The sequence below is a fragment of the Brachypodium distachyon genome, chromosome 3 (genome assembly GCF_000005505.3).
Source record: "Brachypodium distachyon strain Bd21 chromosome 3, Brachypodium_distachyon_v3.0, whole genome shotgun sequence".
Lineage (NCBI taxonomy): Eukaryota > Viridiplantae > Streptophyta > Magnoliopsida > Poales > Poaceae > Brachypodium > Brachypodium distachyon.
In genome coordinates, this window is record NC_016133.3 from 21,573,193 (window position 1) to 21,586,621 (window position 13,429).

Here is a 13,429-nt window from a genome sequence, read left to right on the forward strand (position 1 = left end):
TACTGCATATATGTGGATAGTTGAAATTGTTCGACCATCTTACATGGAGGAGCGCATATGCAAAAAAAAATTGTTGTTAACTCAGTATGGCTTAACTTGTTATTACTGAAAAATGGTGAAATTATTTATAATCGTCTTAAAAAAGCAACGGAAAGAGAGAAAAAAATGTTAATCAAACGATAAATAGACAAAACTTGATTAGGAAAGTAGGACTATCACAAGCCATCGCAATACTAAAAGCAATCTTCGTTGTCGTTTTGTTGATTTTGTTGTGAGGATCCATATTAATTGTCTCAAATTTGTCTAAATATGGATGTATTTATGTCTAAAAGTGTCTAGAAACATGTAATATTTCGACAAGTAATATGGATCGGAGGAAGTATGAAAGTTGAAAATAAATTTAAACAAAATATTAAATAGACAGAGAATGGTGATTATTGTAATCAACCCATTACATCCTACGCAAAGTGGAACATACCGCATTGTGGCTGTTTAGTTCCTTTCTTCTTGCACAGCAAGTATTCTTTGCGGAAACCGCAAATAATAATGACGCAAATGCCCTCCGGTTAGCCGCACACCATCGGCATATCGTCAAGGGCATAACAGTCCTTTACGGAAGTATTCCGTCCCTCAAAACCCTTTTTGCTCCCGTCTCGAATCTTCTCCCCAAATTCTCTCCTTCCTTCTCCTTCCAAATCGTCGTCTGAGTCTCGCGTCGATTCCGACCGAATAAGATGGTGGCGGCCGCGCGACTGATTGGGCGAATCTCGCGACAAGGCATAGCCTCCGCGGCGGCGAGGCGGTGGCCGGAGGCGTCGGCGCTTCTTCGGGCGTCGGTGCTGGCGGCGGAGCAGGGCTCCGCCGCTTCTTGCTCTTCAATCAAGGTGGGTTTTTCTAGTCGCTGCGGAAGGCCTTCTGGGTGCGAGTCACCGTAATTATTTCTTGATACTGGATGCTGCTGCGCTTGTCGTGGTTTGCTGCTAGTTAGTTTAGATTTATTATTGCTAGGTCTTCCGGTTTATCTCACTGCTTTGGTAATAGTATATGGAATACGTGGTACTACTGTAATATATTTTGTAAACAGTAAACTGTTCTTTCTGATTACTTTGTTATCTGAGCTCATTTTGTGGCTTATCATTGTTGTTTCATGGTTCAGGATACTATTGGCTTAGAGCATATTCTTATTAGGTTAAGATCGATTGGTTTCCACAAAACTTAAAGTGCCAAGCATTTGCTGAATTTGGTGATGGTGTTGACGTGTTGCAGCAATGTTGTTCCATTGTTTCAAATGGGGAAAATTTAAGCACCTCACGACAAAAACAAAGCCTTGAAATAATTGCAAGTCATTTCAATCCTTACTGAAAATACTGATTTCGTAGTTTAATAAATCTTTTATATCGAGTTAATTCGCTTAGTTTTACTGTTTGGTTATATTTTATCTCTTTTAGTGCAAAACTTTTATTTGTTGTTTAACAAGCAGGTCTTGCCTTTGTTGAATCAACCAATGCGATACTCAACATCAACATTTCAGAGGTTTGGGTTTTCATCCTCTGCTCCTCAGCAAGACGATAAGGAGGCAAACAAGCACACGGATGATGGAGGTAATAAAAGCCCTGGCTTACAAAGTGATGCTTCAAATGAAGCCAATAGAACAGAAGGAGCTGAGAAAGCACCTGAAGTAGGTTCACAAGATTCCATGTCCCAATCCAACAGGAGGAAGAGAGGTGCTAAACGAACTGCATTTTCTGATTCAGATACAGAAGAACTTGACCTGTCAAAGGAGGACCTGGTGAAGCTAGTTCTTGAGAAAGAAGAATTGTTGAAATCCAAAGATGAAGAAATTAAAGATATGAAGGATAAAGTTTTACGCAGCTATGCGGAGATGGAGAATGTCATAGCAAGAACAAAACGTGAATCTGAGAATTCTAAGAAATATGCTGTACAGGTTTGCATTTTATATCTTCTGTTTTTTGTTTTTGTTTTTACAGATTCACGTTTCTTTCTTGTTACATTGGGAGTTAGCTCATGCTCAATATATTGTATATGCAGGGTTTCTCAAAGAGCTTGTTAGATGTTGCAGACAATTTGTCTCGGGCGTCATTTGTTGTCAAGGAAAGTTTCTCAAAGATTGATACCTCTAGTGATTCAAGTGAAGCTGTGCCACTACTGAAAACCCTGCTAGAAGGTGTTGAGATGACTGAGAAGCAACTTGGGGAGGTATTTCATCTCTAGTGTCCTGTGTACTAATCGTAGTAACCGTAAATTCAACTTATTTTCCTCATGTGTGAAGCGCAATATTCTCCTTTTGCCTTAACTAACATAAATTGTACAAGTGTATGTGTAACACTGTTGAGTATATAGTAAAATATAGTAAAAAAGTATATAGTAAAAAGGAAAAAACCAGCGAACCTTTCATGCTTAAACATGCCGCGAGATACTTCAAAAGAGCAGCAAAATTATGCTAAGAAAAGGAAAGATTATAAAACAAAGGGAAAATGTATGATATGTCGTGAATAGCTCCGTGGAATAAAATAGAATTTCCTTATGCATAGAACTTTTTTACCCATCGGTCATTTCTAGTAGAAATTATGAATTGCTGTAATGGCTCTTTCTATTTTCTATTTTTCTATATAGTAAAATATAATGGCTCTTTCAAACTTATCTTTCCTTTTGTGTCTCTTCTGCTCCATCTTTCATTTATGCATACACATAGTAAGACAATTTTCCGAAAGCACAAAGCACTAATAAGGAACGTGCACAGGTCTTCAAGAAGTTTGGAGTGGAAAAGTTTGATCCTCTAAATGAGAACTTTGATCCAAATAGGCACTATGCACTTTTCCAAATTCCTGATCCTTCAAAACCGTCAGGAACTGTGGCTGCTGTTGTCAAGGTATACCTTCCCAGTTACTTTGATGTATTCCTCCGTTCCATAATTCTTGTTGAAATATTACATGTATCTAGACGCTTTTTAGGAATAGATACATCCATTTTTGGGCAAATTTGAGACAAGAATTATGGAACGGAGGGAGTATGTTTTTCCTGTTTCTGGAAACTCAGCATTTGACCTTCCTATGTTATGTTGATTAGTTAGTCAGCCTGGTGTATAATATTGCATTCGCGTTGATCATCTCATACGTTAGATATTTCTAGTATATCTCGAATTAAATTTGGATGTTGCTTGTTTGACAAGTAGCATGAATGAATTTTGAGTTGTATCTAGAAAGTTAAAAGTAATAGCTTGGAGTCACTGCTTGAAAATCAGTAGGTTCTTGTAGAGCTATATGTGTCCAGCATTACTTGTGAATTTACTTTGCAGAACTATCTACTCCGTACTAGTTCAACTCGGTTCTGTTATTTGCAGAACTATCTACTCCGTACTAGTTCAACTTGGTTCTGCTGAACTGGTGCACATTAAATGAAAGGGGGGGTTCAAATTTTCAGCATCTCTCTTGCTAGTTGATTGTTGGCCTTTTTCAGGATTTAACAAGATATTTACTAGACAGTAGGAAGCAGTTTGATAAAAGTGAGGCATATATCGAGATCTCCTTTTGTGGCCAGGGATCCTGGTAGCCTGAAATTTTCTAAAAAAATAGAAACAATATTTTCAAGTTTCAAAAAATCTGAAAAAAATATATAACTTTTACATTTATATTTTTTCAGAATTGTTGTAAGCTTCTAAATGTTATTTTCATATTTAAAAATAATTCGGGCTCCGCGGAGCCTTTAATACTGACATTAGAAGGTAGAAACTATAGCAGGAACTGTTGTGTCCCTAAACTGAACTGTAGCTTAATACTTAATGTTGGTTTCAGTATTAAGTTACAGTTCAGTTACACCATAAAGTGCAATATTAAGTAAGTTACACAAAACCACATCTAATGTTGTAGATGTATAACCTTTCCAGCTTCTAGTTTAAGAACTAGATCTCTGTAAACCAACCAGACCATTGCAGTGAGGTGTAATCATATGCATTATTTTCTCACTAACACAAACTTTTGCAGAAAGGCTCATGGAATAAAAAACCTACTACAATATTGGCTCCAAAGCTATAGCTGGGACAGCAATCATAAAATAAAATTTTGAAGACTTGATCACAAAAATATAGATGCTCTATTCTGATGTTACTGATATACCTTTCTTTCAGGTGGGATACATGTTACATGATCGTGTACTCCGTCCTGCTGAAGTTGGTGTCACTGAAGGTGGTCCAACCGAGGAAATTACAGAAGAGAAGTCTAGCAAGTCGGATTAAATTCGATCTCAGATCATCTGCCTTCGGGCACGAGTGTGATTGCTCTGAACATAAAAAGGGAGACACAGTGGTGCACCAACCGGTGGACGAAACAGCGGTGCATCCACCTATGGACAAGTTTTCTTTTTAGGCTCGACAGCAGATCCCTTTCATGGATGCTTGTTATACTCATATCATTTTTGTTGTGATGAGCATGCGATACTTGCCTAGGTCTAGATCTGCCACCTTTTGTTTTTTATCCGACCAGAAGTGATTTCTGGGCTAATTTTTTGTTTGTCAAACTCGTTATCACGGATATGCTATTTGACCTCTAATCTTATCTGAAGTTCGAACCACGATACTCCCTGCTGTTAAAAAATGATAACAATTTCATGGTTAGGGGTTACAGATTTTCTCTTCAATCTATGTTACGCTTGGGCCTCGTTATCTTACATGGATTTGCAGTGCATTTTTATCCAAACGGAGAGTTTGAAAATGTGGCGTTGCAGGTAAATACGACCCAGCAAAATAATTTGAAAGCCTGAAATGACTATGCCCTGATTCTGCATATAAGATGTTCTGGGTTTGTCCGACCAAGCTAATTGAATCTGCCGTACTGTAAAACAACTTGATAAAAAGCATGTGCCCTGCTATCTGCCTTGGAGGCGTTATTTGCCTCCCACTGTTCTCTTTGTTAACCCTAACGAACAAACTGCCATTAATCTTAAGTGGGTATTGCATGCTTTGAATAGGTTTCTGGCATGCACATTAATTATTCAAAAGAGTGAGCTAATTCCTATTGGTTTCGACTCTTTTGAAGTAGCCCCCTTTAAATCCATTTTTGGCTGCACCTTGGGGAATTTTCCAATAAAAAATATCTAGGTATCCCCTTGCACTATAGGTCTATGACAAACTCAAGAGGGAGGATATCCAACCACTTGTTGACAAAGTCCTGAAGAGAATGGCTGGCTGGAGAGGGAAGCTGACCTTGATTAAATCTTGTCTGGCACCATACCTATTTATCTGTTGTCCTTTTCCCCGTTTCCCAAGTGGGCTTTAAACCTTATTATGAACTCTCAGATGGCACACTGCCTCTAGAGTGATTTTGAAGGGCATAGAAAACTGAACTTAGCAAATTGGCTTCTCATCTTTATGAAAAAATATTTTTGAGGTCTAAGCACCCCATCTCTGAAAGATCTTAATATCTGTTATTAGGTTCCCGGTTGAAAATATATTCTCTTGCCGAAGAGAAAATCTGGAAAACTATTGTTGACAACAAGTACAACACTTGTAGCCAATATTGTTTTTGTAGCAAGGAGGTTGGGGTGTACAGATTCAGGAAAGGGGTGATGTATGCTGTCCAGGCTATCAAGTTTGGTCACAGATGGTCTGTTGGAGAGATGGTAGGAAAATTCTTTTTTGTGAAGACATCTGGTTTGGGTCCTCCCCTCTATCAATTCAACTGAAATCTTTATGTGATCAGCAATGAGCAATGTGCATGTTGCTTCTGTCTGGGACTACTTTAATGCTCTAAGGATTTTCAGTGCCCTCCTGATGGAACAGTGGTATGAGATTGAACAGATTGCTCAGAGTGTTAGATACACCGATGATTCTGATGTTTTGATTTTGATGTATAGTAATAATGGTTTATATTCCTCTAGTTCTTTATAAGCCATCATTATCCAATCAACATTCCTGTTGTCTGGTCCTTAGTGGTTCCCCCTAGGATACATGTCTTTCTGTGGCTTTCTGCTCACAACAAGATCATGACCAAAGGTAACTTAAAAAGGAATTTGAAAAAAAAAACAGAATTATGTAGGTGCTTTTTGTGACGAATGTGAGTCAGTTCAGCGCCTCTATTCTTTTATTGTGTTGTGCCCAAATCTATTTGGACACATATATCTCAGTTTTTTGGCAGAAATTTAGGTCAAAATTTTCTGTCTATTTTACAATGTTTGGTTGCTAATAAGAAACTTTCAATGATGAATGTAGTATGTGCATATGTTCTTTGGAGTCTATGACCCATAGAAATGACATGATTTCTAACCTCTCTTCTTGGTCTGATAATTTCAAGAAGATTTGGTACTCCGTCCAACAAAAGATGTCTCAAATTTGTAAAAATTTGAATGTATCTAGACATGACTTAGTGTATAGATGCATTTAAATTTAATCAAGGTTGAGACATCCTTTGTTGGACGGAGGAAGTAGCTTTTTTTTAAGAGAAGAAGATTTGGTAGCTAGTCCTGAAACGTATAAAGAAATGGAATATTTTGTTCAAGGAGGATCATGATGGCTGCCGTATGCCAACAATCTCCCAGAATATCAGCAAACCTCATTTGGTCACATGGAAGTAGGCTGTAATAGCTTTTAGCCCCCCTGTGGTGACTACTATTGATAGCAATGCTCTAGCTGGGAGCGGCTCGAAGATATCCAATGAAGATGTTCAGGTCCCTTCCCCTGCTCAGTTGAAGCTCCTCTGTGCCAGTCCAGTTTCTGTTCTGCCGATCTCTAATTTGGGCACTGCGGGGAAAACTGCGAGGGGTGTGTCTGTTACACATGTTTGAAGCGCAAGAAGCAGTCTGAAGTTTAATCTGGGGGCGCGCCCTTGCTAGTGAAGTTGTTCTGTTCTGTTACATTTTAACTACCGCACATTATTTCTTATTTCGACCTGCATGTTACCTTTAAGACTGTTGTGATTGTGATATCATAGATATTACTACATTTTCGTATAAACTTGGTCAAATTTGATGAAGTTTGATTTACAACAAATGTAGATTATCTTGTATTTAGAAACCGAGGTAGTGGTTTACATTTTCTTCATGTGCAAACCAAGTTTGGCTTAATTTCTTTAACACTTTGCTGGGATGTAAGCACTCAAGCACGGCATGCCTAGGTAACTTGCTTCGTTGAATTTTCAGATATCTCTAGCTGTATCTTAACTAATGTTGTGTTCACATTGTTATAAATTGCTCCATTCAAACATATATACTCCGTAAAATAAAAGCGCACTTTGCACATGCCAATGCATAGATATTTTCATTAACATCAATGTTTTACACTTGACTATTGTGAGTTCTGTAATAAATTCTGTTGAGCTGTTTGTCTTGATGAAAATATTCCAGAAAGTTACACAAATGGCCCAAAGGCAAATATAGTAAAGAATTCCAAGGAATAGATGAGCCGCCTGTTACATTCTCATCTCAAGGTCAGGGGTTACAGATTTTCTCTTCAATCTATGTTCTGTTCGAGCTTCATTTTGCTCGCCTGTATCACCTTCATCCTCATCATCAGGGTCCTTCGGACCTAAGTTTAAATTTAGGTCGGTCCCACCACCATTATTGCCAGAATCTCGAGCCTCATCCGATGCCTGAAATAGGACATGTACGCTCAATTTTCAATTTGAAGAGGAAATAAGGAGAAACAAGTCATCAGCTAATTGACGGGGAAAGTGGTTTGCGCTGTGGGTAGAGCAAATACACATGGTCTCTCATGTAAAATAGTTGGTAAAAGGATCACCAAAATCGATCTAAAAGAGAGACAAAAGTAAAGAAAATTACAGAAACTTCAAAAATTCTTCATAGAACAACAAATACAGGGAACAAATATTGCACAATGAACACCATTAGATGATTGCTGCCTTACTAGAAAACAAACAATTTTCAAGTCTAGTCTATAGCATCAGAAAAATGTACTCACTTTTGTAGTTATAGTCTACACTGAGTACCAGAAAGAACGATATTGTATATATTTCAACATACTTAAAAATACCGTCCAAACAAGCTATTAGAGAAAGACATTTTCCTTTGAAATGAAGTGGTACGGTTATGTGAACTAGTGCTACCACCTCTTATGATCTATGGTGTCACAAAAAAGCCACATATAATATGAAGCATAACATTATACCAACTATTTGCAAACAGGCATATAAAATTTCTTGTGAGAACGATCACGAATCAAGAATCATCATTGACAATTTCAGGAAATATTTTAAGCGGTAAAGAGCTGGATGCTTTGCTATGCTAAGCTATGAGCCAGTGTACTACAATGGCAGATACGTTTTTGGATGAATCAAGATAATCAAAATCCAAAGAAGATCGCTGTTGTCAAATACTGTAAAATGACATTTGTTGGGACATGGGAGCTAAACATTTTTGTTTGTTTGTTAGTTTGATCGTTTGTGAACATTACTGAATTAAAGAAGATAACCACTGCAAACTAATAGTACATCTGACTAAGAGCAATTTTACCTGTGATTCATCCATGGGCGTATCATCAATATTAGTTTTCCCATTAGATGGCTCAGTTTCAGTGGATGAAGGATCTCCATCATTAGCCTTATTCTCATCGTCAGATTTGGCAGATTCTTGCCTCTGATCTTCAACTATAGAAACCTGCAGTGTGGCGAGATTGAATTAAAGCAGGCTGACAAAATATCAGAAAAAACAAACATGTGAAAACGCCAGAGTTCCAGAGGGTAAATGTTGTCACGAACAGGGAGTGAAGTAGTTGGCAAAAGTAAGTAAATGCACCCCAAGACTGAACATAATATTAAATGTATTCATCAATTTGATCAAATCAAGATTATATTTAAGATAAGCAAACAGCCAGGCGTCTCTACACTGAAGTTGAACTACAATTCAGAAGAAAAGACTGTAAATAGTCAAAGGGTCTTGCGGATGCTTTACCCAAGTAAGTTGCCGTAGCCACCACACTGTAAAATAAACTCAGTTTGGGAGCACCACACTATAATGCTTATTATCCTACTAAACAATCAGTGGTCAAATTAGATGATGCACGATTAACACTGCCAATCAAGTTTAGCAATACTAGTGAAATTCTAAACTCCAGGCTAATTTACTTAAACACCATAGACGTACAATTACCCAACTCGCAAACGTACAACTCTATTGTAAAGTAAACTTAGTTTGGCGTGGTCAGTTTCCGGGGCTATTTGCAGATCATAATATTTCAAACCCGTTTCAACCATATGGTCCCCAGTGTTGCATATCATCCCAAAATTCCCCTGGTTCAACAGTTCAGTTCGACCAAGATCTAAAAAAAAGCTCAATCTTTGAGCGCGCAGACTAAAAGAAACGAACCCATCGTAGCCCCAGAAACCGACCACACCAGACCCAAGAATTACATCAAGAATCCTCACCGGCACGTACCGCCGTCTTCTCGTGGCCGTCTCCGCAGCCGCCGCCGCCTGCTCCCCATCTCCTTCCCCTGCTCCTCCGTTGGCGCCGTTCAGCGGGGTCCATTTGAACAGGACCAGGTTATTCCCGCGGGATCCGGCCGCGGTGGAGGAGGTCGCGGCGGAGGCCGCGGTGGCCGCGGCGGCGGCGATGGGGACCCACTCCTTGCGCCACTTTCTAACGGGCCCGGTGAACGTCGTCGCCGGGCCGTAGCGGGCCGAAGAGCGCCCTAACCGAGCGCCCACGCCCTCCATGCCAGGGAATTCCTGTGACGCCGCGGCGGCGGAGGTGTCCTTCTGCGGCGAGGCGGGTACGAGCGCGGGTAGGTTACGATTGGGTACACGGAAATAATTCGCCGCGAGGGAGATCTAGCACGAAAGGTTGATACCAAGTGGGAGCGGTTTCGCAGCGACCGTGGGATCCGTCCGTATGTGGGCCGAGCACGGCAGCTGTTTTTCAAAATTACCAAAACAAGCACTTGTATGACATAGGGGCCCACTTTGCAATATACGCATTAAATTCGGACCCGACTTGGATACATTTGGTTTGGTTTGAGGTTAAAATAATCACGTTACCTAAGAGGTTAAAATAATCAGGTTACCTAAGAGCATCTCGGATCCCACATAATCTGAACCTGAAAAACTTTTTTTCCGTGAGCTGAATCCTCGTTTTGGGTGCGAAAAAGACCTGGCCAGAATTGAGTTTGCAGGATCTGTTCCGCCCATGGCCTGCAAACCGCAAATATGCACACCGAAAACAAAAATTGAAACTTCGTTAGTTCACAATTCGACAGTTCATAGTCACGGTTCACAAAATACTTGCGCATATCATAGCGCATCACATGAAAGCTCAAATTAAAACAACCAAATGTTGTTGCTTTACGGTGGAGCAGAAGTAGCATCGGCGGCAGAAAAGGCTGCGGCAGCAGTCGTGGTAGCTCTAGCTTGGCAGCGACGCAGCATGATGTCCTCCTTCTTCATCTGCCACCACTGTCGGCCGAGTTCATCAAAGGGCGTTAGGATCCATCGTCATGACTCTGTTCTCCTCCTCCTCCAAATCCTTGGCCGCTTTGGCCTCCTCAGTTGCAGTCCGTCGTGCATCGATCTTCGCCCTCTCTTCCTCAATTGCAGTCCTCCGGACGTCGATCTTCGTCCTCTCTCGATCCACTTCTTTCACCACTTGCCACTTCTCCAATTTGTGCGCATGCTTCTTGTCGGCCAATGCAAGTTTGACCTCCAATTTCTTAGCCGCGGCAATCTCTTTCGGTTTCATCAATTCATCAAATTTGGTCGTCAAACTAGAGGTCTCTCTTTGCTTCTTCAACCTCTCCTTCTCTGTATTCCTTCCATCCGGCCTGCGCGGGTTCTTTCCACCCTATGGTGCATCACTATCATCATCATCATCCAACTCAACGAAGGATCCTTTCTTCGGGGGTGTTTCTTCATCCCTCAGTCTCCACTTCTCGCTATCCTCTAAAACCTTCCAACAATGGTGGAGCATGAAAGGCCTCCGCTTTGACGCCGGCATCTCCTTGTACCTCGCCATTGCAATCTTGTCATGCAAATGGAAATAACAATCAAAATTGTCCAATGGGGAGAATCAAACAAACATGTATTGACTCAATTTCACTCACATAATCATCAATTCGGCACCCGCTTGGTGGCGCATGCTCCAAACAACCACTCCACCGACTGCAACAAGTCTTGATCGTCTCAAATCTTCCTTGGAGTGACCTCAATTTATGCGCCGAAGGAACCTCCATCATACAATGATATTTGTCCTCGATCCTTTGCCAATACTTCTTGCCGGATTGATCATTTTCGGACAAAGCATGAGCGATACACTCTCAAATGCTCTCACCAATATCACGTCTTTGACTTCGGAGTAATTGCTCGCCCGCGGAGCCAATTTAGGTTGGGATCCGTCGAAAACCCCTCCTCTATCTCCTCAAGATCATTCTCCTCTCCTCCCTCGGCTCCCTCTTCACCCCTGGCGCCCTCGGTACCCAATCCAGTGTCATCATAGTCCTCTAAAGGCGCCAAATCGATGTACACCGTATTCTCGTGCAATCAGAGGGGGGCGGGGGGGTGAATGCTTGCGCGCAAGCAAATCAAAACTTTTCCCGAAAGTTCAAAACCTAAAACACGTGATAGTAAAACAGCCTTAACTTTCGATTGGATGAATAAAAAAATACGTATGAGTAGGTATTGAAATTATCTAACCAAAGAACCAAAAAGCAGCTCAATCGGATGTGTGAATCACAAGATATGATCAAAACAGTAAGAGCTGACAGAAAGTTACGAGAATCAATCTAGAACCAATTTCGAGGAATAACTAAAAAGATGAAGTAATCGTAGTCTTCCCTTGATCTGGTGGGAAACCTGCATCAAAATATTATGAACTTGTGATAAACCTACATCAAAGTGTTAGAAAGATTTAGCACGAAGAATTCACGAAGATCCGAGAAAAATGGAGATGACACCGCCAACGAATTTTTTTATTGCAACGATGTCGATCGATTACAGAAGATGCAACCATGCATCCAAAAACTCTCCAAGAATTGATCTAAATCCAAAGCTCTGAGTTCCCTCACGTCCTTGCTAAAACCCTAGCCTGGACGCCTCTATTTATAAGGAAAAATTTGCGACCCTAAACCGAGTTCGAATCCAACACGAACACCTGTGTCCCAGTCGTTACTCTGACCGTGGAGCCTGCATACGACCTCAGAAAGCAAAGTTGTTCGTCTCGACGACGCGCACAACTTTCGCGTGAACCACTTTTCCATCGGACTCGATCTTGAGGACCCTTTTGTTCAGTCTTTAACAACTCTCAACCAGCCAGGACTGGACCTGGATGTATTCACGTCGATGCCACTCCATGCCACCAACTCCTTGTGATGTCTTCAAAACTCGACCATCACGTGTCGAATATCTCCGTCGATGTCATTCCATGCCACCAACTCCTTGTGATGTCTTCAAAACTCAACCATCACGTGACCAATATCTCCAAGACTGTACATCTCCATCTCCGATATAAACAACGTACGACAAACCGGTACCCTCCCGGATCATCGTAGCCTTTACTTCCATTGTTCCTTCGCACGAACGTCCCGCATGACCTTGATCCCTCGACCTCAACTTCTCCCAAGCTTCGTCCCTCGATCCCATCATCGGCCACGTCCCTCAAGCTCCGGCAACACCTCAAAGCGAACAGACAAATAACTAGTACGAGCACAAGTCCACAACTTGACTGAGAGTAAGTTTCAACACAACTCACGCCACGTTTTCACATAAGAAACTAATGGATCAACATACCAATAGCAAATCACTAAGTCCAAACAAGATACATGTCATTACATAAGTATCCATATTATTCAAAATATCCACATCAATGTTTCACCTAAAACATTCGCCAATGTTACACATCACCTATGATTTCACATACTCGAGACTTTAGTCAAACTCGAGAACCATTACAGGTACAGTGTTTTGGATCATAAACCCTAGGATTACAATGCAACTCCTATAAATTAAGAATTACAACGAAATCTCTAGAGACTTCTTCTCCATGGTATCGTTCTTTGCTCCATAAAATAATGTCAAGGCTTCAAAAAAGAGACCGCAATAAGACTGGAGCAGCAACATTGCCATTCGGATCTCTGCACGAACTTGACTACTTTCAAAGGTTTCGAAAAATCCGTTGAGTCGCTCATGCAAAAAGATGAGAAGCCTAGCAATAGCCCAAGGGAAAATAGGCCCAAATCTGGAAGCCCAACGTTGAAACTGGTTAACAACAAGTTTTCCTTAGAAGAGTAACAAAAGTTTCACGACGCAACTGGCTTGTTGGTAGAGGGGAGATCCAAAGATCGAGTGTTTGACTCCCATGTCCAACATATTTCGTTGGCTGGACTGGTTTCGGTTTTATTCGGTTTAACCGAAAGAAACCGAACCCGAACGGTTACACATTCTGAAAACCGGACCCGAAATAAAAAACCAGGAAAAAC

The 13,429-nt window shown here is 40.8% G+C and overlaps 2 protein-coding genes across 3 annotated transcripts; one reads left to right on the top strand and one right to left on the bottom strand.

The window, feature by feature from the left end:
* The first annotated feature begins 648 nt into the window (after window positions 1-648).
* LOC100836052 (grpE protein homolog 2, mitochondrial) lies at window positions 649-4,592 on the top strand. Of its 2 annotated transcripts, XM_010236338.3 has the most exons (6): window positions 650-884; window positions 1,481-1,601; window positions 1,755-1,945; window positions 2,050-2,217; window positions 2,762-2,890; window positions 4,145-4,592. In XM_010236338.3, exons 1-6 carry the CDS (start codon window positions 735-737, stop codon window positions 4,250-4,252), a joined length of 867 nt encoding a protein of 288 aa, XP_010234640.1. In that variant the 5' UTR covers window positions 650-734; the 3' UTR covers window positions 4,253-4,592. The 2 variants fall into 2 exon arrangements, with proteins under 2 accessions (XP_010234639.1, XP_010234640.1); XM_010236337.3 differs by having other exon boundaries at window positions 649-884; window positions 1,481-1,945.
* Window positions 4,593-7,229: 2,637 nt separating this feature from the next.
* Window positions 7,230-9,845, bottom strand: LOC100836363. Its single transcript, XM_003573754.4, has 3 exons — window positions 9,390-9,845; window positions 8,479-8,622; window positions 7,230-7,598 (listed from the first exon to the last, which is right to left on the bottom strand). The coding sequence occupies exons 1-3, from the start codon at window positions 9,678-9,680 to the stop codon at window positions 7,419-7,421; spliced, it is 615 nt and encodes a 204-aa protein (XP_003573802.1). The 5' UTR covers window positions 9,681-9,845; the 3' UTR covers window positions 7,230-7,418.
* Window positions 9,846-13,429: the final 3,584 nt, after the last annotated feature.

Bases quoted from the DNA above. Each gene is read 5' to 3' on its own strand.
- LOC100836363 (XM_003573754.4), bottom strand. From the start codon at position 9,680: ATGGAGGGCGTGGGCGCTCGGTTAGGGCGCTCTTCGGCCCGCTACGGC. The intron at 8,623-9,389 runs GTGAGGATTCTT...GCCACACTGCAG, and splicing joins GAAGACGGCGGTACGTGCCG to GTTTCTATAGTTGAAGATCA. The intron at 7,599-8,478 runs GTAAAATTGCTC...GTCCTATTTCAG, and splicing joins CGCCCATGGATGAATCACAG to GCATCGGATGAGGCTCGAGA.
- LOC100836052 (XM_010236337.3), top strand. From the start codon at position 735: ATGGTGGCGGCCGCGCGACTGATTGGGCGAATCTCGCGACAAGGCATA. The intron at 885-1,480 runs GTGGGTTTTTCT...TTTAACAAGCAG, and splicing joins CTTCTTGCTCTTCAATCAAG to GTCTTGCCTTTGTTGAATCA. The intron at 1,946-2,049 runs GTTTGCATTTTA...TTGTATATGCAG, and splicing joins CTAAGAAATATGCTGTACAG to GGTTTCTCAAAGAGCTTGTT.